Source organism: Panthera pardus, unplaced genomic scaffold, assembly GCF_024362965.1.
Source record: "Panthera pardus isolate Hobbes unplaced genomic scaffold, ASM2436296v1 HiC_scaffold_8, whole genome shotgun sequence".
NCBI classification, from domain to species: Eukaryota; Metazoa; Chordata; class Mammalia; order Carnivora; family Felidae; genus Panthera; species Panthera pardus.
Window position 1 is genome coordinate 18,507,195 of NW_026527013.1, and position 23,082 is coordinate 18,530,276.

The 23,082-nt window shown below is 44.0% G+C and overlaps 1 protein-coding gene across 4 annotated transcripts in view; it reads right to left on the reverse strand.

Annotated features, from left to right (window-relative positions):
• The window catches only part of USP4 (ubiquitin specific peptidase 4), a 49,322-nt gene that overhangs the window by 23,042 nt on the left and 3,198 nt on the right, over positions 1 to 23,082 (reverse strand). For 3 of the 4 annotated variants that reach the window (XR_008420312.1, XM_053897348.1, XM_053897350.1), the window contains exons 2-9: positions 22,856 to 22,983; positions 17,825 to 17,955; positions 16,558 to 16,684; positions 15,798 to 15,943; positions 15,612 to 15,673; positions 4,973 to 5,113; positions 4,024 to 4,141; positions 523 to 696 (exon numbers count right to left, since the gene is read on the reverse strand). Coding sequence is in view for 3 of the 4 variants with exons in the window: in XM_053897348.1 (XP_053753323.1) it covers positions 523 to 696; positions 4,024 to 4,141; positions 4,973 to 5,113; positions 15,612 to 15,673; positions 15,798 to 15,943; positions 16,558 to 16,684; positions 17,825 to 17,955; positions 22,856 to 22,983 (1,027 nt within the window). In the remaining variant the exon portion in view is untranslated. The remainder of the gene's footprint in view (positions 1 to 522; positions 697 to 4,023; positions 4,142 to 4,972; positions 5,114 to 15,611; positions 15,674 to 15,797; positions 15,944 to 16,557; positions 16,685 to 17,824; positions 17,956 to 22,855; positions 22,984 to 23,082) is intronic. The other variant, XM_053897349.1, reaches the window with a different exon arrangement.

The window sequence follows — 23,082 nt, forward strand, 5'->3', positions numbered from 1 at the left end:
AAGGGCCCTCCCCTCAACAGGAAAAAACATTTAAGGTGAGGGAAGGCCCAAGATGATCCAAGAGCCCACTACAGTTCACCTGATCTCCCTTGCTGAGGGATCTAAGTGAGAACTGCCTCTCAACCACATTCCACGAATATCAACCTGACTTAGGGGGCCCAACTCAAACCACAGCGGGTATAGGTTCTCAGCTCAGAGAACCTGGGAATACCCTTCAGATAGTGCTGGAAATTAAACTGAATTGTTACGGTCTGGCTTATTAGAATGTTGCCTATTTAAAGGCTGGCACCACAGAATACAGCACAAATGACTTCTGAAGTATCCCCTGCCCAGAGGTGCGGGCTGAGGTCACTTAAAGTACCTGTGCGCTGAATGACTCAACAACAGGAAAGGCGGCTCTCAACGTGTGAGGCTTTTAGTCCCAGACCCCATCTTAACCCCAAAATGCAACTGGAATGCCTCATTTGAAAACTAAATCACTCTCCCCAAAATGGAAAAAAGGAAACATATACAGCAACCTACTTTGAACATGCGAGGTGCCACGTGAGCATCCCTTCCAGACCACATCTGTTTAATGAGCTCTGCATAGGCTTCTGCAATTTCCCCTTTCATTCCCAGAGGATTGTCTCTGTTGATCTCAGCCTCATACTCATCTTTGAGAAAGTAGTCAGTCAGTGGTGCGGTGTTGCTCAAGCACTGAAAGAGAACACAATCAGAGCTCACACCCCTTATGGACAACACACAGAGATAAAGATAAACCAAGTTCTCAAGGGCCAATGAAGGTCAACTCCAACAAAATGAAGTTCTCAGTAGATTCTCTGCAAGGCTCACAATAGTAAGGCACAGCCTTCCAGAATTCTTGCTGGTGGTCTGCCTTGCAGCTAACCTCCCAAGGATATAGTTGGGAGCTCACTCACTGCCTAAGAACTCTCTCTGAAATAACTACCCAAGGGTAAAAGCTGTGCACCCAAGTGCCTGACATAGAATAATCTTCTATTCAATGAAGGATGATAAGTTTTAACATAATAATTTTAAGATGATAATTTTTTAAATTAGAATTGATTTGGAAGGGCACCTGGGTGGCTCAGTCAGTTAAGCATCCAATTTCAGCTCAGGTCATGATCTCATGGTTCAGGAGTTTGAGCCCTGCATCAGGCTCTGTGCTAACAGCTCAGAGCCTGGAGCCTGCTCTGGGTTCTGTGTCTCCCTCTCTCTCTGCCCCTCCCCCACTCACGCTCGCTTGCTCTCTCTCTCTCCCTCCCTCAAAAATAAACATTAAAAAAAAACCAAGAATTGATTAGGACATTCCACTGTCTCATGGGAAGATAAAATATAAATAAGCTGAAGGCAAAATGTTTTACTAGAGCTGAAACATTACAGAGGAAAGATCAGGATAACGAGATAGTAGAAAAAACATAAAACACTATCACTGTACATGTGTACATACTAATTATAACTCTTCAAACTCAAAAATTGAGTTTGATCAAAGGTTTTTTCCTACATCTATTGAGATGATCATAGGGCTTTCTCCTTTATGTGAGAAATTAATTTTTCAGGTGTCAAACCAACCTAGTTCTGCCGTTACAAACCCCACTTGTTCAACCACTTTCATCTATATTGTTGAATTTGATTTGCTAAAATTTCATTTACATTATTTGTGTCTATAGTTACGAGATATGATCGTCTAAAATTTTCCTTTTTTTCAAAATTCCTAGTCAGGGCGCCTGGCTGGCTTAGTGGGTGAAGCACGCAACTCTTGATCTCAGGGTTGTGAGTTCGAGTCCCATGTTGGGTATAGAGACTACTTAAAAAAATCTTTAAGGGACATCTGGGTGGCTCAGTCAGTTAAATGTCTGAGTCTAGATATTGGCTCAGGTCATGATCTCTAGGTTCATGAGTTCAAGCTCCACATGGGGCTCTGTGCTGACAGTATGGAGACTGCTTGAGATTCCCTTTCTCTCTCTGCCCCTTCCCCACTCACGTATACACGTGCATTCCTTCTCTCGAAAATAAATGTTTTAAAATAAATGAAATAAATAAATAAAATCTTAAATTTGTCAGCTAAATTGTCTAATTTAATGGCATAAAGTTGTTCCACTATCGTCTCATCTTTTTAATGGCTATAGGATCTGTAGTGATAGTCCTTTTTCATTCCCAGCTTTAGTCATGTCTATTCTTTTATTCCCGATCAGTTTCTCTGAGCATTTCTGTCAATTTAAGTTTTTGTTTTTTTGTTTTTTCCCCAAAGAATCACATTTAGTTGTACTTTTAATCAGCTTTGTATTTCACTGATTTCTGTTCTTCTATTATTTCCCTCTTCCCACTTTCTCTGGGTTTCATTCGTTCTTTTCCTAGCATTAGGAGATAGAAACTTAAATTACAGAATTTACCCTTTCTTCTTTTTCCTGATATTTACATCTGGAGCTATAAATCTCCTCGTTGTTATCTTCATCCAATAGTCGAGGAAAATTGAGGATACAAAAGAGTTGAGAAAACCTACCCATGAAAGGCCAAATCTCAAGGTTCTTTTCTTTAGTACTCAGCTCTTCCCATCTCACCACAGTGGAGAAAAACAACTTCAAAACCCAAGAGTCACCTACTTTTTAATGTATTTTTTAATCTTTTCCTTTATACTCCAAGAAACTTCCAAGTTAGATTGTAAGTCCTGTGGGTACAAAAACCATGTCTGATTTGCTCACCACTGAGTCTCTGTGTATAGTAAAGAATCTGGCCTTGTCCAAAGAGAAAGTCTGGCCTTTGCCCTTGGCTTCTGGGGAAGTATTCTGTTGATCCTTGGAATATTATCCCTGACAGGAGTATCTTTGTTTGCCTGGAGGTCTTTAGTTAGTCCTAATATAGAATCTAACACTGTGATTTAGGGTGGTGGTGGCCACACTTATACAGTCATCTTAGGGTAGAGAGCCAGCCACTCTGGAAAGACCAACAATGTGACTTGGTGGGGCAGGGGTGGGGAGGCTTGGGTCACATCTTATCAGTAGTCAACCTGGGCACTCAATCAATCAATCAAGCCATGAAAATAAAGTACTGATAAAAATTCTGGACACCAAAGCTCAGGTGAGTTTACATATTTGGCAACACCCCATGCTTAATGTTACAAGTCAATGCTAGAAGAGTTATACGTTCTGACTCAACAGACAGACAACAACAGAAGCTCTGCACTGGGGACCCTCCAAGACTCCTATTTGCTCCTTTCCATGGCTAATTTTAACTTGTATACTTTTCCTATAATAAACCCCAACTGTGAGTATAATAGTTTTAAGTGAGTCTGTGAGTCCTTCTAGCAAATTATCGAAACTGAAGGTGGTCTTGGGGACTCCCAAACTTGCAGTTGGTGTCAGAAGTGAAAGCAGTCTTGGGAACTGTGCTCTCCTAACTTTCTAACTGGACCCTAACTCCAGCCCATGTCCACCACAGTACTGTCACATAGTATGCCCAAATAATTTTTTTTTCTCAAAGTAGGCTTTACCCAGCATGGAGCCCAATGCAGAGCTTGAACTCATGACCCTGGGAACAAAATCTGAGCTGAGATCAAGAGTCAGACACTTAACCAACTGAGCCCCCCAGGCACCACTGTCCCAATAAATATTTGATCAATGAACAAATGAAGTATCAAAGGGAGGATATGAGGATTCAGCACAATCAGGGGCATGATATAAGCTATCTTTGGTGAAAAGATGGCATGAGCTGCTGGGAGTTCTCATTCTATCAGAAACCAACCAGGCAAATACTCCAATATTTTCTGACCATTCCCTAATGGTCAAAATATTTTAATGCAAAACCAAACCCAGAACTGATTAGGAAGACATTTTGGGGTCATTAACACTGATGAGGCCCTTCTGTACTAACAGGTGGGAGGTGCCCTGACAGGGATCCTTGAAGTATTAACAAAGGGTAGGCAGGGACCCCTGGGAAAGGATCCTCCCAACATTTTAGCATGCCTTTCTTAACCAAGCCACAGTCCTGTGAAGAAGCAGTGTTATTTAGATGGTAGTTCCCCTCTACCTGTAAAGCAGAGTTCATGAAGCAAGTGTTCCCCAGGTTTCCAAGTCCGCAGAGCCCAGGCTGTATGTGAGACGATGGGGACTCCTGACAATTATACGAAGCAGAGAAGGCAGATCCACTGGAAAACACAATCCACAATAGCAATAAAAGCGAGTGCTGTACACATGCCCTCAGGATGCCTTTTTGGGCTCCTCCAGGGCTTCTAGAATTCTTATCTGGAAATAACCTCATGATACAAGTTCTTTCTACTCCCCTCAGCCCTCAGGCCACACGCCTTCGCCCACCCCTGCCCTTGATGTGACGTAATGGCAGGTTACCACCTGCTACATCCTTAAGGGGAGAAACGCTATCTGAGTTGTCTCAGGCTTTTGGCGAATGCTAACTGTGTATCCCTCTAGAAGGCTAACTGCCATGTGACTCCAGGAAAGAACATGTGGTTGCCAAGATCAAGGGCTCACACTTGCCACCACCCACCAGGCCACACTAAGTCCTGACTGTGCCTGAGTATTCATGCACACTGTCTCACCTCACCCTCCTCCTCCACTCTATCCCTGCTGTGTGGCAGGCACTCCTGAGATGCTTGCACAAAGAATCACAGCCATCCAGAGGGGGATACAGGCAGGGCTCTCCCACAGCAAAGAACCATTCCCTCACAGCTCTTTTGCCATATGGCCAACCCATCCCTTCATAGACAAAAGCAGTGACTCCCCAGAACCACCAGTGACTTAGGCTGTGGGCAAAACACCAGCTCATAGAAGAACAAGCAATGTAAGTGAGAATGAGGAGGCACACTCTACGGTGGGTAGGAACCAGAGCAAGAAACCACATGCACCACGTCCCCATTGGGAACCCCAATCCCACTATGCTTAGTGTGGCAACAGAGCTCTCCAGGTACAGCCTGGGAAAGGACCCAGAGGGAGGGAAGTGAAGTGAAAGGGCCTGCTCTTACCCCCTGCTGACACCGGAACTGTGCATCCCAGAGGTGTTAGTGCTATCACCATTTGCAATGGAAGAGGCAGACACTGAGGAATAGGGACTTGCTGATGATGTTGGAGAGGTAGGAAAATTTCTGCTAGGTGCAGTGCTTGATCTGGGAGAGAGAAGCAGAGACAATGCTACTGACTTTCTGCAAAAGCAAGCCCGAATGAATGCCTTAGGTCTCTTCTTAAGAAATAAATGTTCTCCACATTCAGTTATTTAAAATAAACTACAAAAGGCCTACTTTCATACTACTTCAAGATAAATTTTATTTAAGTGAGAGTCAAGAGATTAATTGGCCTTCCTGGTCTCATTCATCTGCATGGTCACCCACTGAATCTCTCAGGAGGATAAACCACAAGGTTGATCTTTAGGGCATCCTGGTTTGATTTATAAATCATAAGCTTCCCTGAACTTTAAGAGTTACCAGTGAAAGACACAGAAAAATGGCAGTAAGAGATAAATATCCAAGAATACCTGACCCAAAATGAACAGCTGGCTAAAAATACATATGCAAATAAAATTTACATATGTAAATTTACAATGTAAATATATATATATATATATATATATATAAACACATATATAAACAAATATGAACAGGAAAATGGTAATTTGGTTTCACTACGCTATTCAAGGAAAATTACTTTTGCTTCCTCAAATTTACCAAATGTGAGTAATCTCTCTGTTTCAAAGGCTGGCCTAATATGTTTCAATATTTTTCACAGCATCTTATTTTAAATTTATACCAACTTTCAGAATAATTAATTCAGGGGCTAAATGCCCCAAATATTAAACTGGTATGAGTTTTATCAATCTTCTACTAAAATCTGTATAAGAACTTGTAGAAGAAAGTGAATCATTCTGAATCGTTTTGAGTATGTACAAATGTGATTTTTCCTTCTAGGCTTGGGGTTATTTTTAGACTACAGAAAATGATTATAATATGCCCCAGCAAAGAGCCCAACCTCATGAGATCTGATCTCAACCAGGGTTCTCTGCAAGAAGAAAGTGAAACATGGCAGCAGAGATAAGGAGTGATCCTGTACCCACACCTACAGTGCAGAGACATTAGGAAACTATCGAGGGGCCTAAAGGGGAATCAGGAACTGAGTTCTGCTCCACACTGAGGTCACAGTGAGGGAGAGGGAAAGAGAACTCCCCAGCCTCTCATCTTCCCATTGAGAAATGTACCTTCTCTAATGCTGAAGAGCATTTGCTTCACAGAGCTTCATCCTCATGCTGCCAAGAAGTCCAAGAACTCAGGTAGCTCATTAAACGAGAACGGGCAGGGCCAAGGGACACTCTCTTCCACCAGACAGGTAACTTTAGCACATATCTGAAGCCTGTCCAATGTGATGCAGGTATTCCCAGCCTACTATGTAGGGAGGAAAGTCACTACCCACGGTTGGTCTAATGTGGCATACTGTTATCTCAGTTCTGTTGACAGGTACTACAGGATGGTGAAATTCAAAATCTGATGTGCAGAACCTAAAGGCATATAGTGTCACACTTCCCTTTTTAGTAACTATTTACTGGTAACTTATGCTATTTCTTTGAACTTAAAAGGGCAAAAATCCACAGAAGCCATAACCAAGACCTGTCAATTTCTTAAACAGAACATTTCTCCTTAAAATGAAAGAAAACAAACAAACAAAAAAATTGACATTTAAAATGTTCTAGAAAATGCTGTATTTTCAGAATAAATTCAGTTGGAAAAAAAATCTAATGATGAATATGTAAGATTTCTTTTTTTTTTAATTTTTATTTACTTTTGAGAGAGAGGGAGAGACAGAGCGTGAGCAGGGGAGGGGCAGAGAGAGAGGGAAACACCAAATCCAAAGCAGGCTCCAGGCTCTGAGCTTTCAGCACAGAGCCTGATGTAGGGCTCCAACTCACAAACCGCGCTCAAACTCACAAAACTCAGATCATGACCTGAGCCGAAATCAGGCGAAGTCAGAAGCTCAGTCGACTGAGCCACCCAGACGCCCCAGGATTTCTTTTTATATGCTTGAAAATTTACATATGACAAAGTTGTTCTTTTTTTTTTTTTTTTTAACATTTATTTTTGAGACAGAGAGAGACAGAGCATGAATGGGGGAGGGTCACAGAGAGAGGGAGACACAGAATCTGAAACAGGCTCCAGGCTCTGAGCTGTCAGCACAGAGCCCGACGCGGGGCTCGAACCCACGGACCGTGAGATCGTGACCTGAGCCGAAGTCGGACGCTTAACCGACTGAGCCACCCAGGCGCCCCGACAAAGTTGTTCTTAAACTCCACCCTTGACAGACAAAAGCAAGACCTCTGAAGAGTGACTATCTGGGAACTGCCTGGGCACTTGTCACTTGTCATTAGGCAGCTTTAGAGCACAACCTGGGACACTGAAGGCTGGCAAATAGGGAACTGGTGGGAAACATCTGACTCTCAAGTGTACATATTAGGTGAAGCAAGACCCCACTGGGTCCCATGCCACAAACACTCTGAAAACAGAGACTACAGCTCCAAATAAGGATCCCTCTGCTCCTTTAAAAGATGTTGGCCAAGTCTCTGGTCTCCCAGTACCTTTCTGTTGAGGTATTTCCTGCTCCTAGGCACATCCAGTCCTTACCAATCATGACTAGAACCTGCTCTGAACCCATGACTGAGGCCCTGTAGCACACCCATGCCCGCCCTCCTTGCTCGACCATGCTCTGCATGCTTCTCAGTTGTTCTCCAAGCTGAGGGCTGCTCTGGGGATGAGCCCACCCTTTAGGGGTGACCTCAAGTAGCCAGAGTCTAGCACCTGGTATTATCATTAAGGTAACAATGAATTCTTAGGCAGAATCCTCACTGCCTTCACAACAACCTTAGCTGGGCTCACCCCACACCAATGCTGTTAACTCTCATCTGTGTGCGCCCACATCTCCACTTCAGGAACACTGGCCTCTTCTAGTTCTGGGCAGGCAGCCTTGAAAAGGGGTCATGGTGGAGAGCTAATCAGGCCTTAGCAACCTCAGGCAAGGTAAGTCAGAGGGAATTAGAGAGAGAAAGAGAGAGATAGGAGGCCAGCTCTACAGAAAATCTTTGAAGCATGAGAAAATGATCTTAAAATGTTCAAAATTTACTAGGTGGCCCTCTCTAATAAAGAGCTGAACAGAAACAATTTAGGAAGTTTTCCTGCCACAATACATGTCAAGCTGACTCTATAGGTAGGTTAAAAAAAAAAAAAAAAAAGGATTAGGCCAATCAATGACTTCCCCTGAATGACACATTCACTTGATGTATTTTCCCATTCTCTCCAGGTTAACCCTGGGTCTGCTTGACAGATGATGTATTACTTAATATGGCTGGTCTGAGAGTTTTGATTAGTGAGTTTAACTCATTTATAGTTGTTTTAATCACTATTCTACATGGCCTTAATTCAGCCTTCTCATCTCATGTTTTCTAATTACCAAACTTTTCAGTTCTTTCTTTTCCTTTTTTTGCCCTCAATTTCCCTTCTTAGGTGTGACAGTTTCCTAGTTGTATCCTAGGGTGCTGTGGTTTATAATAAATTGGGGCGCCTGGGTGGCGCAGTCGGTTAAGCGTCCGACGTCAGCCAGGTCACGATCTCGCGGTCTGTGAGTTCGAGCCCCGCGTCAGGCTCTGGGCTGATGGCTCAGAGCCTGGAGCCTGTTTCCGATTCTGTGTCTCCCTCTCTCTCTGCCCCTCCCCCGTTCATGCTCTCTCTCTGTCCCAAAAATAAATAAAAAATATATATATATATACATTTTTTTTTAATTTTTTTTAACGTTTATTTATTTTTGAGACAGAGAGCGAGCATGAATGGGGAGGGTCAGAGAGAGGGAGACACAGAATCTGAAACGGGCTCCAGGCTCTGAGCTGTCAGCACAGAGCCCGACGCGGGGCTCGAACTCATGGACCGCGAGATCATGACCTGAGCCGAAGTCAGACGCTTAACCGACCGAGCCACCCAGGCGCCCCAATAATAAATATATTTTTGATCTTGTTCAAAATTCCTGGTACACAGCCCCTAAAACACTTGTAATTTCCTCAGTGATAAGAGCAATGGAAGCATCTTTTGTTATATTTGTGTTTTTTTGTCCTTGGTTCCTGAAATAGTTTCAAGGTGATAAAAGTGAAAGGAGTTGTCATGTTATTTCCAACAAGCACTTTTCAACCACACCTCAGTTTTTATTAATCACTTTTGGAAAATCACAAAGAATGAGGGCCAGTTGCCAGGAGATCTAACCATGTGATTAGAGGGTTGGAACTTACAGCCACACACCCCCACCCTTGAGGAGGCAATAAGGGTTGGCAATCTGAATTCAGTTACCAACGGCCAAATGATTTAATCAATCATGCCTACTTACTGAGACCTCCACAAAAATCCCTGAAGTATGGGAATTTTGGAGAGCTTCCAGGTTGGTGAACATGTGGAGGTGCTAGAAGGATGGCATGCCTGAACAGGGCATAGCAGCTCTTCACCCCTTCCCTATAACCACCTGGTTCTTCTTCCATCTCACCGTTCCCAGGTTATAGCCTTTTGTAACAAACTGGTCATCTAGTGAATAAACTGTTTCCCTGAGTTCTGTAAACTATTCTAGCAAACTACTGAGCCCAAGGAGGGATCATGGGAACCTGTGATTTATAGCCAGTGACCCAAGCACAGGTAACAACCTGGACTTAGAACTGGGATCTAAAATGGGCCAGTCTGATTGGACTGAGCCCTTAACCTGTGGGATCTGATGCTACCTCCAGGTAGATAGTGTCAGAATTTAGTGAAATTCCAGAACACCCAGCTGGTGTCAGAGAACTGGATGGTGTGGGGAGAAAACCCACACACATTTGGTGACCATAGGAATTGGTAGAGTAGACAAGAAAAAGAGGGATTTATTTTCCCCTTTTGCCTCCCAATAAGCTATTCTGCTCTTCTTCCTTAGTTTTTGATCCCCAATTTTTAGTTAGACACCTTGCATCTTTGCTAAACAGCATTTTCCAGCCTCCCTTGAAGCCAGCTATGGTCTTATTATTGACCAAAAAGATGCAAAAGGATGTGTGACTTCTGGGAAATTTCCTTAAAAGGAAGGGTTATGTCCCTCCTGCTTCTTCCTCCTTGCTACTTGAATGCAGGTGTAACCACTGCAGCTCCAGGATCCTGGACCCACAGGGGGCTACCCTTGAAGTAGAAGCTGCACACGGTAGGGCAACACAATAGAGCGGCTGGGTTACTAATGATACCAGCACTGGACTACCCATCTCAAAAGTTCTTTTTGGAAAGACCTCAGCATCTTTCTTCACAAACTGATCGTCTAGTCTTTCTTAACTGCCACCAAACCTTTCCTAATCGACACAGTGTATTTCAAAGATATACATTCTATTTTAGATTTCTGGCAGTTACTCCATTAACTTATTAGGACCTGTAACTATTTTTATTTTTCCCTATCAATTACTTAAACTTTATCTACATTTCTCCACAAGAGAAAGGGCGGATGACATTCCCATCTCTCTCTGCTTTTTACTGCCTCCCATTTCCTCACTTGCCTTCCATGTTGGGATTACCCAGAATTTACTTCTGGACTGCTTTTGCTATGGATTGCTTTCTTAAATTTTTCTTCTTATTAAACTTTTTAGCAAAGAATTACATAGAGAATGCATAAACCACCTAAGTAAAAAATCAAGAAATTTTCATCAAGTGAATACATCTATATAACCAGAACCCTGACTCTGAAGCAGGACAGCACTAAACCTCTGGTGTCCTCTTCATACTCCCTTTAGTTACGATTCTTCCCACAGCTAACCACTACCATGACCTTGAGCCCCCTAGATGAGCTTTGCCTGTTCTTAAACTTCCTATCAAGAGAATACAGTATGCTGCTTTATGTCTGGCTTCTCTCATTCAGCATTGGTCATGACACTCAATGTTGTCGAGGCCCTACAGAATTCCACTGTGTGACTATGCCTCAATTAACCTATCCACTCTATTTTGATGGATGGACATCTGGGTTAACTCCAGTGAGTATGATAAGCAGTGCTGTTGTGAACATCTTTGAACTTATCTTTAAGTGAACATGAGATGTATTTCTGTTGGCAGTATGCCTAGGAGTGGATCGTTGAGTTACAGAATAAATACACAGAATTCTTCATTTAGCATGGGTTGCCAAGTCTTCTAAAATCACACCAATTTATATGCCCCATCGGCAGGGTCAACAATTTGGGGTGCTCCACACCTCAACATCACTTGGTACTGTCCATCTTTTTCACTAATCCATTCTGGTGGGTGTGCAGAAGCACTGTGTTGTGGTTTTAATTTGCCATCTCTGGATGACTGCTGAGGTTGACACCTCTCCATAAGCTCACAAGCCATTGGACATCCTCTTTTATAAAGTAACTGTTAAAGATTTTTTGCCCCTTCTACTAATGGAGTTGTCTTTTTCTTACTGACTTAAGGCATTTCTTCAAACTTCTGGATAAAAGCAATTTGTCAGACATATGTATTGCAGGTATCTTTTCTCACCCTGTGGCTAGCCTTTTTACGCTTTGATGAACAGAAGTTCTTAACTTAAAAGTCACCCCCTTTATCCATTTCCTCCTCCGTGGTTTGTGGTGCCGTGTCTTCTCTCTTGTGTCAAAAATCTTTGCTTACTCCAAAATCACAAAGCCCTTGCTTTTCTGGCCAACAGAATATTTTCCTAGGTATGTGCTCTCTCTCACACGTTATGGATTTTACTGCAAGCGCCTGAGTTCTAACAGTAGCTTCCACATAGGAGCTCTGTGTGGAAAATCTTCCAAGGTCATCTACGCTAAAGAAAAAAATTATTTCATCTTTACATTTAAGTAATAGTTTTGTAGGGTATAAAATTCTGCTTTTAAAATTTTACTTTTGGGGCACCTGTGTGGCTCAGTAGATTAAGCGTCCGACTCTTAATTTTGGCTGTGGGTTTCAGCCGTGTCAGGCTCTGCACTGACAGTGTGGAGCCTGCTTGAGATTCTCTCTCTCTCTCTCTCTCTCTCTCTCTCTCTCTCTCTCTCTCTCTCTCTCCCCCTCCCTCCCTCCCTCCCTCCCTCCCCCCACCCCACCCCATGCACACTCTCTGTCTCTCAAATAAGCATTTTATATATATTATATATTATACATATATATAGAATATATATATAATATACATGCATTATATACATATTTGTATATATAAAATATATTCATATATATACATACATGTATATATGTACACACACGCACACACATATATATTTTAAGAAAGTTATTTTGACACTGACAAAGTAGCTCTCAGATCTACTGGTGCTACTGAGAAGTTTGATACTAATCTGCTTCTTATGCCTTTGTGACTTTTTCTTTCAATAAGATGTGGAATTTTCTCTACATCTCCATTGTTAAATTTTTACTCTAGTGTGTCTAGGGGTGGGCTTTCTTCCTTCCATCAGTGTTTAGCATTCTTTAAATTTCAGATCTTTCCTCTTTTGTGATCTCTGAGAAACTCTTGGTCATTTTATCCTCAAACATTTTCTTCCCCTTGCTCCAGTCATTTCCTCTCTGCTTCTGAGATACGAATACTGCCACTTCTACCCTCATCCTATAGCATTTTGCTTCTCCTATCTTTCATCTCTTCATCCCTCCTAATGCTTTCTAGAATTCTTCAACTTGACCTTCCAACTTGTTCATTCAGCTTCAGTTACATCCATTCTGCTACTCAACCCATCTCCTGAATTCTTTGTTCCCAAGAATGCCACCCTGTTCCTGTTTCACGTACCCACCTCCTCCTTTCCTTGATGGTATTCTTTATGCTTACTCCATCCTCCTATGAGGCTGGGAACATGAATTATGCTCCCACTAGCACAGGCTGTCAATCTGCCATTTTCCTTTCATTCCAACTATACTAGTCAGCTTCTCATTACGGCTCCCTCTGAGCTGTTCACCAGGTGAGATCCCACCAGGTGAGATCTCTCCCCTTACCGCACCTCCTCCAAGGAGCTCCTTACCTCCCCCAGAGGCACAGCTAGAACCGTCAACGGGGCCTACCACCTTCCCCCAAAAGCTCCTGCCATCACTCCTGGCACCACAGCCACAACAAACTCCTGTTGGTCTTCAACAAAGCCTGCTTCTGCCTCAGAACTTCCACTGCTGCTGGCGCCTTTGCCTCACAATGTTATTCTTAATAAGCACTCCACTCACTGCTGATTCCTTCACCTCCTTCATAACTGTGTTCAAACGGCACCTCAGTGGGGCCTCCCCATTATCCTATTTAAATCTGCCTCTTCCCAAAGCCTATACCTGCTGATTTTCTTCCCTGATTTTTCCCCATGTGGATTTTTCTTATTTGTCATTTACTTCTCTTTGAGGATGGAGACTTTATTTACTGCTACATCCTCAGTATCTAGAACAGTACCTGGTGCCATTAGGGGAGTGGGGAAGGGAATGTACCTCAGGAATCCCACTCTGGGCCCACTGGCCACTGGCCACACTTTGCAGAGAAACTCTAACCTTTAGGCAAATACAAGGAGACACTGTTCTTTTCCAAAAGCCATCTCCCTTGACTGGAATCTGGGACCCTAGGGTGTGGAAGGGATGGGGAGAAGCAGCACTGGGAAGAGAAAAAGGCAGAACTCTAACAGTCTCCCTTGACCAGTATATCCAGCCTCTTCTGCTCCAAACTGTCAACCCTACCTCACAGACTGGAATCCAATCACCTTCTGTCTCCCCAGGGGTTCCTCACAGTTTTTAATGTTATTTTCTCTCAGTTCTGTGGCATTTCCAGTTCCAAGAAGGGAGTCAGCAGCCAAGGCTAGCCTTCCAATTACTGTTGTCCAAATTACCAAAAATTTACTGGCTGTGTTTTAACAACACAAATTTATGAATAAACTGAATTTATATTAAAAAAAAAAACCACACATGCAATGCAAATTTATTATCTTAACAATTTTGCAGGTCAGAAATCCAAAATGACTCTCACTGAGCTAAAATCAAGAGCTCCGTATTCCTTTGTGGAGGCTCTAGGGACTTCTTAAGGCTGCCCACATTCCCTGGCTCATGGCCAGTGAAGTCTTTCTCCCATTTCATCAGTTGGACTCTGCTCTGTCCCCACATCTCCTTCTCTGACTCTCATCTCCCTCGTCCATCCTGTGATTACATGGGGCCCATCCAGATAATCCAGGATAATCTCCCCATCTCAAGACCCTTAATCACATCTTAATCACTTTTGCCATGTAACCTAACATATTCAAAGGTTCTAGGGGATTAGGACGTGGACATGGAGGGTGGTATTATCCTGCCTACCACAGCTATTTTGTCAATTTGTCAGGAACTGGTGACCAGGGTTTCTAAAACTGGAGTCCATGGCTAGAGTATCTGTAAAACCCTTGAGATTGTTGGCAAAACGCTGTGTCTTCTTGAGTGTTTCTCAAGAGAGAGCAGGTAGCTTTCATGACTCTCAAAGGAGCTACGAGCCCATCACTATGAAATAGTCCCTGTCCAAGACCTAACTGAAGGAAGAGAGTAAAGACCTACACTGTCCCCATAACTATCAGACCACAGACACAATCCCCCCACCTGCTACCATAAAAAAACATGGGGCACCTGGGTGGCTCAGTTGGTTAAGCATCCGACTTTTGGTTTCGGCTCAGGTCATGATCTTGTGGGTTTGTGGGTTTGGGCCCTGCGTCGGGCTCCATGCTGAAGGTGTGGAGCCTGTCTGGGATTCATTCATTCATATTCTCTCTCTCTCTCTCTCTGCCCCTCCCCAACTCGTACTGTCTCTCTCTCAAAATAAATAAATACGGGGCGCCTGGGTGGCTCAGTCGGTTGAGTGGCCGACTTTGGCTCAGGTCACGATCTCGCAGTCCGTGAGTTCAAGCCCTGCGTTGGGCTCTGTGCTGACAGCTCGGAGCCTGGAGCCTATTTCGGATTCTGTGTCTCCCTCTCTCTGACCCTCCCCCGTTCATGCTCTGTCTCTCTCTGTCTCAAAAATGAATAAACGTTAAAAAAAAAATTTTTTTTTTAAATAAAAAAACCAAAACAAAACAAATAAATAAACTAAAAAAAAAAAAAAAAAAAAAAAGAAAAACTCATGTTTCCTTTCTGTCCCCTTCTCAGGACATGCATAATTCCACACCACCCACAAACCTCTCCTGAGACAGAGATGCCTGGGGTCCCAGTTTAGCAACATTCCCCGAGTAAGCAACAATGACTAACAGGCCCATGGTTAAAAAGCGGGGTGGGATCAAACTACTACCTTTAAGTCATACAAGATCCCATGCCTGAGCCCTCTTCTTTCCCATCCAAGCCTCTCACCACAGGTGGAGAAAATGAATGGCCTTGACAAAAACAAAGCGACCTCTTGGCAGAAAAGCATTCCCAGATCTGGGCCCCTTCTATTCCTTCTCTCATTCTCAACAAGGAGAGGCTCACCATCTTGTTCACACACCTTGACAGCTTTCCTCAGACGGCTGCCCAGCACACTACTCACCCAAGGCCAGGATTACAGACTCTGGATATGAAATAGCATGTTTCTTCATCTGACTCCCCAAAAATTTTTCTTAGCACAATAACTGCTTTAGGAAACAGCGTCTCTCTTACACCTGTGTGCCCACCCACAAGGGAGAAAGAGTTCACTTACTTTGACTGCAAGGTCTGCCTCGGCCATGTGCCATCTTCATTTTGGGGCTCAATTACTAGCACCTGAGTGAAAGGGAAAACCATATAAGGAATATGCAAAGCACCTCACTGCTAATGTGCTCAGAACCAGATGTCTGGCAGGTATCTGGCAGAGCTGCCTGCTGGGGCATGGCCTGAGCCCTCCTACCTGACCCTGGTACAGCCCCGCATCCTGGACAGTGTTGTCTAGCTTGCTCAGCTGCTCATAAGTGTTGCTCATGTATTTGTTCCACAGCCGTGTTTCACGCTCAGCAGGGATGTTGAACAGCTTCCGCATCTCCTTCTCGATGGTTGCTAGGGACAAGCAGAAAGATCACTCAAGGCCTTCTCCAGATGCAAGGCTAAAGGTACCCATACCGGGCAATTGCTCATCCTCCTTCCTGTTCAGAGGGTCACAGGGTGCTTTGGACCAAAAGTTCTGACTGACCTCAGCCCCATGGCGACTCCTAAGGCCACACATCTTCCACTGGCATCTTCTCGCACTCACATACCTAGAAACTTTCTCTATGCTCCTCCTTCTTTGAGGATGTGGGTCCCATTTACATAGCATATCAACAATACAGAAAGGTGAGAAAACTTATCTTTGAAGTTAAGACCCATGTGGTTTCAAATACTAGCCCTGCCACTTTCTCACAAAGATTTTTTAAGTTACTTTGACCTCTCTGAATCTGCATTTCCTCATCTTTACCACCGTATGTCAAATGGGCAGGGGCCATGCCAGGTGTTTCACAGAACACGATTCCCAGGCTTGGCTCTCTATGAGAGCAGGCTCCCACGTCAGGACTGGTAACCACAACCTGAGACTATATGGGTAACAATTCTGAAGGGGGTGCCTGGCTTCCCTCCCATTAGCCACAATGCCCTGCACTCTCCCAATGGACACCTGGGACTCCAGCCCAGCTACTCACCAATGGTGTCTGCCTTGCTGAAATGGCAACTCAGCACATTGGTGGGGTCACTATTCTCACAGAGCTTCAGTTCCAGCAAATACACCTCCACTTTGCAGTGTTTGACAAACAGGCCGTGCTCCACAACCTGCAAGAGGCACAGGTGAAGGAGCAGGGGTTCCACACCGGCAGTCTTGGAAGCAATAGGTTTTGTCAGTGGTAAAAGGCAGAATTCACACAGTTATCAGTTTCCCTAAGTGATTAGATTTTTAAAGCCACTGGCATCCGTCCTAGGAGTTTAAAAATCTTTTTCCCACTCATGAGGAAAAGCGTCCGGATGGAACAACACTGCACAACAGGGAAGCCATTGTTCATCTCTAAATCAGGATCATGATGTCTCCTTTTCAAGGTTTGTCAAATGAGAGGACTAGAGAATATAGTTAAATCCCTGAGGCAGCCGAACACTCACCATATGGCAACACTGTGAGCATTAGGAGACATCTGCAGGACACTGGCATGCCCCCAACTTTTTGATCCCTAACCCCTCTCAGGGGCCCAGGTTTCTAGCTGGAAAAGAAGGTAGCTCTGGCCCTGAACAGTGATCCTTAGAAGCATGGCCTCAGGATTGCAGTTCTTTCCTACTCTAAGAAGGGGAACTACAAACCAGACAGTGAGAAATTTACTCAATGGCTACCTATCAGCAGGCATGTGGGATCTTGTGATTTTCCCTCTGGTAGGACAAGCAAACAACTATGGGAGTCAGGGTGGGCAGTCTTCTCATGAGTCCCATCTACCAGAGGGGTTAGGAATCCAGGTGTCTATCCCATAGCCTGTTTCCCTCAAGAGGCTATTCTCTGGCTTATAAACACCTGCTTTTTGAGACATTCAACAATGTGGCCAAAGACTCTTAAACACAGAAGCAAAAGCAGTTTCAGAAAAGTTTTAAGATAAACAGGAAGCGGTACATTACCGTAGGTCCCTATGACCCCAAGTAAACTTTCTCTCATACAGCCTTCCAGAAAGTGCTCTCATGGCACTGCTGGACACACCCCAAGCCATTGGGCAGCTCTGATGTTTGGAGGCCACTCACTATAACACCCCAAGTGAGCAGCCTCACTCACCACCACTCACGATCACAATTCCCTAAAGAGAACCAGAAACAAGGCCTCAAACACCTCTACTCGACCACTTAGGCACATCCAGTACCCCAGGAAACCAACTCTAGTCAGTGTCCCCCAAGGAGCACTCACAGACACTGACCAACAGCTGTGACAATTCATGTACTCACTTTTCTGACAATGGGCTGCTGGCCTTCTACACAGCCATACCAGTTGAGTAATTTATTCCAGGCCTCGGTTGGGACCAATACATAATCCAATTCATCAATTAAATGTTCTTTCAAGGTCTGACTCTCCGGATCTGAAAAAAGAAAACAGCTCATAACTCACTGTTCTTCTCTCAGAAATGTTTGTTTTACAGGATTCTTACGTAGTTTTCAGAAACAAGAAAATTATTTATAATAACAGGACAAAATTCCAAAATTCTGTCTCTGGCCATAACACAGAGCAGACCTGAAAGCCGTCTTTAGCCATGCTTTCAGAACATTTTATGAGAAATGTGTACTTCTCCTGTAATTGAATGGAGAAGGAAGAATAAAAGAGAAAACCTCCAATTTACATTTTCAAAGTGCTTCCAGAGTCCACAATTAAAATTGTTAATTATGAATATTTAACATAACATTCTGCTTAGTGAAATTTCACTGAGGTCAAATACCATCTTCTCCTCGGGGTGCCTGGGCGTGGCTCAGTTGGTTGAGTCTGACTCTTGATTTCGGCTCAGGTCATGATCTCACAGTTCATGAGTTCGTGCCCCACACTGGGCTGCATGCTAACATTGCAAAGCCTGCTTTGGATCCTCTCTCCCTCTTTCTCTGCCCATCTCCTGCTCACTGTGCACACATGTTCTCTCTCACCCTCAAAATACATAAAACAAACACCTAAAAATATATACATCGTCTTCTCCTGAAATACGAATAATTTTTTAATGTTTGTTTATTTTTGAGAGAGAAAGAGACAGAGTGTGAGTGGGCAAGGGGCAGAGAGAGAGAGAGAGAGAGAGAGAGAGACAGACAGACAGACAGTATCTGACGCAGGCTCCAGGCTCCACCTGTCAGCACAGAGCCAATGCGGGGCTCGAACTCACGAACCACGAGTTCATGACCTGAGCTGAAGTCAGACACTCAACCAACTGAGCCACCCAGGCAACCCTTCTCCTGATTTACTAAGAAAGCAACAAACACGTCATTGAAGTCAACTTTATTTTACCAAGAGTCATTTGGTATTCTTAGTTTTCAACAGTCCAAGTCAAAACCTAGCTAGATAACCCCCTGTGAAGGAAGAAAATATGTAATACTCCAACATGCTAAACGTCCACCTCGCACCTACCACAGGCAGGCAACATGATTGGGGGTCAGAAGTGGAAGTTCATGATCTGAAACCTACTCCCTCAATTGAGGACCAAGGAACTGGATCAAGGAAAGACTGATCCCCTCCCAAGAAGGGAGCCTCTGTGCTCTTCAACACCCACTCCTGTGGTAGCGCAAGCCACAAAACTGGGAAAGCAGAAGTACCCACAATGGTGCAACTCATCCGTAACTCAAGGCAGACGATGTTAAAAACAAAAAACTAAAACCATAAGCAGCATTCACAAGGTGACCAGGGCTTGTCATCACCCACCCCCTCAACACCAGTTTATACCCTATCCAATCAGCTCTTCTGCCCTTCCTTAGAGCAAAATTCAGATCTGATCCACCTCTGCCTTGAAATTTCATCTCCAAGGAAATAGGAAAGGAATTAAACAGCGGTGGAGGACAAGAATACCAAGGGGAGATGGATGAATGGATAAACATGATGTGGTATATACCTATAGCAGAATATTATTCAACCTTTAAAAGGGAAAGAAATTCTGACCTCGCTATGAGGATGAACCCGAGAATACTATACTAATATACTAAATAAAATAAGGCAGTCACAGGAAAACAAATACTGAATGATTCTACTTAAATGAGGTATCTAGAGTAGCCAGATTCAGATACAGAAAGTAGAATGGGGGTTTCCAGGGGCTTGGAGGAAAAGAGGCTAGGAGTTACTGCTTAATAGGTATGGGGTTTCAGTTTTCCAAGGTGAAAAAGTTCTGGAGATAGGCTGCAAAACAATGTAAATATGCTTAATACTACTGTACTGTACACTTAAAAATGGTCAAGGTGATAAGTTTTATGTTATGTGTATTTTATTATAATTAAGGGGCACCTGGGTGGCTCAGTCGGTTGGGCGTCTGACTTCGGCTCAGGTCATGATCTCACAGTCGTGAGTTTGAGCCCCGCGTCGGGTTCTGTGCTGACAGCTCAGAGCCTGGAGCCTGCTTCGGATTCTGTGTCTCCCTCTCTCTCTGCCCCTCCCCAGAGCCACCCACTTTCCACAGCAGCTCTGGCATGATTATTAACAATGACAAACCAGGCCTTTTCTGTTCAGAAGGATGACCCACTGGTATCAGCCTGCTTGAGACAAATGCTTCCCCCCAAAACTGACAACCTAAATTCCAAACTTTTCTCTGATTTATAAATTAAAACTCACAGAAGTTATTCGCTTATTGTCTTACTTGGGGAGATATCCCTTCTTCATTTCCAACACTAAGTACTACACAGATCTGGCCATCCATACTGTGCCTAGCAACAGCCAGAAGCCTTTAAATGTGGGAAAAGAACACACAGCTTTCAGCAGCACCATCCCCAAGCCCAACATTTCCACAGGGCATTTTCCCATCTAAGGCTCAGTGATGATTTTCCCAAACATGTCATTCTTAGACACAACAGTGCAAATGGGATAAATACAACTGGGATTTCAATTTCACTTAACTGGAAATTTCAAATTTCACCTAAAACTGGCATCATGCTAAACAATCACACAGGGGTTTTGAATTGGGGATTTAGTCTGCAAATTTCTTCAACAGAGTGGCAAATAAAGGGGGGAAATGAGAGCACTGGTTGGCCTAAGCACAGATATTCCATCTGATAGACAGTAGGGGCAGAGGTGGCAATGAGAAAAGGGGTGCTCTGTGGACAACATAAACAAGGACATGTTGTACCCCATCCCTCCCCACTTTCAAGAGCCCCGTCCAGCCACTCCTGTGACCCTAGATGAAAGGCAGCCCGACTGGGACTGGCAGGTGACTGAAAGCCTGGGGACTAAGGGGTGACCCTCAATCATGAGATAGGTCATTCCTGCACTGTCAATGTTCCAAGGAAGCAGGGTCTGAACAGAATGTACTTCTCACTTCCTAAGCACACAGCAAATGTTTCAAGCCAAAACCAGATGACATCAAATTGGGGGACCATGGAAGAAATGCCTGCCCTTAGCTGAAAATCATGCAAAATGACTTCAGAGAGCCCCTCTAGCCCTAGGATTCTTATCACTAGTACTTTTAAAAGCATTAAGAAATCTCCTATTCATAGGGCGCTTGGGTGACTTAGTTGGTTGATAGTTCAACTTCAGCTCAGGTCATGATCTCACCATTCATGAGTTTGAGCCCCACATCAGACTCTGTGCTGACAGCTCAGAGCCTGGAGCCTGTTTCGGATTCTGTGTCTCTGCCCCTCCCCCGCTTGTGCTGTTTCTCCCTCTCTCAAAAATAAACATTAAAAAAAAAAAATCTATTCAAAAAAAAAAAGAATGGGGACCTGGGTGACTCAGTCGGTTGAGCGTCCTACTTTAAGCCCTGCGTTGGGTTCTCTGCTGTCAGTGCAGAGCCCGCTTTGGATCCTCTGTCTCCCCCTCAGTCAGTACAGCATGCAACTCCTGATCTCAGGGTCATAAGATTGAGTCCCACGTTGGGGTTAGAGATTACTGGAAAAAATAAAATAAAAAAGAGCGGGGCATGGGGAAGAAAAGTGCAAATACACTGCTGTGCTCCCTTAGGGCAACTTCATGGTATGATGCCACCATCTGTGACCTACATCAGGAAACAAAGTACATGAATTATTCATTATGTCATTAGACCTCCCAGACTAAAACAAGTCTGGGCATTTTTGAGAGAGAGAGAGAGAGAGAGAGAGAGAGAGAGAGAGAGAGAGAGAGAGAGGAATGAGAGAGAGAGAGGGGGAGAGGGAGGAGTGAGAGAGAGAGAGAGAGAGAGAGAGAGAGAGAGAGAAGGGAGAATCTCAAGCAGGCTCCATGCTGAGCATGGACCCCAATGTGGGGCTTGATCCCACAACCCTGGGATCATGACCTGAGTCGAAAAAGAGACACTCAACCAACTAAACCACCCAGGAGCCCGAAGCACTGCTCATTTTTAAAAACACCCAGCTTGGTGTTAGGTACTTGGATCAAGCTTCATGTATTGTCTATCTTCCTACTGCTCTGATTTGGGGCAAAATCAACAGATCACCTGTGTCCTGCTTGCAAGTTGAGTCTAAAGCTAGGCAGAAAAGAGCCTGAGAAAGCCCAACTGTCATCTCAATGCATCTACAGGTACAAGCCCAGCTCTGGTAGGTCACACATCACTTTTTCAGTCACTTCTTCCACTGGGAGCTGATCGTGATGGTAGCTCTACCTTCCACTTCTCCTCACACCACTTCTGTGACAAACAACCATCACAGGAATGTTTGATGGATGAGACAGGTCTACAGTTTGTTCAACTGCAAAGGTTAACACAGAACATTCTGGTGCCCAAATTTCAGATTCCAGATGCAATTTCAAAATGATATCCTATTCTTTCCATTCCACATGCTAATCTAAAATCTGACATCTCTAGCAGAACTAATTTGCAAAAAGAAAAATACTGGAAGCTGCTCTTTAGAAGCAGTTTAGGAAAAGAGTAACTTAACCTCTCCCTGAGTGTCTACAAAGCCTTCTTTGATAGATACAAATCAAGGATACTTGTTTCTATCCCCTCATAGTAGCAAAGTTAGGTTTGTCATGTCCATGTTACTGATAAACACCACTTCAGACCACTGCGTGCCTGGAATATTTCAGTTAGAAAAGCAATGACGGGGGGGGGGGGGGGGGGGGGGGGGGGGCACCTAGGTGGCTCGGTCAGTTAAGTGTCTGACTTTGGCTCAGGTCATGATCTCATGGTTTGTGGGTTCGAGACCTGCATCGGGCTCTGTGCTGACAGCTCAGAACCTGGAGCCTGCTTTGGATTCTGTGTCTCCCTTTCTCTCTCTGCCCCTCCCCTGCTCACACTCTGTCTCTCTCTCTCTCCAAAATAAATAGAATTTTAAAAAAATTTTTTAAAACAAAAGAAAAGCAATGGGATACTATACCTGAAAAGAGTCCAGAGTTATCTATTGGGCCAGGAAACAGATTGTGTTCACCCACATTGTACATATCCCAGCTGTCGAAGCCCACATACTTCTTCCACTGCTTGAACCACCGGCTGTCAATAAGATACCTAGAGACAGACAAAAATTTACTATACCAGAAAAGCTGAGGTTGTAAGTTTCTGCAACTGCTCTCTTAATTTTTTTTTTTTATGGTCTTCCCACCTGAG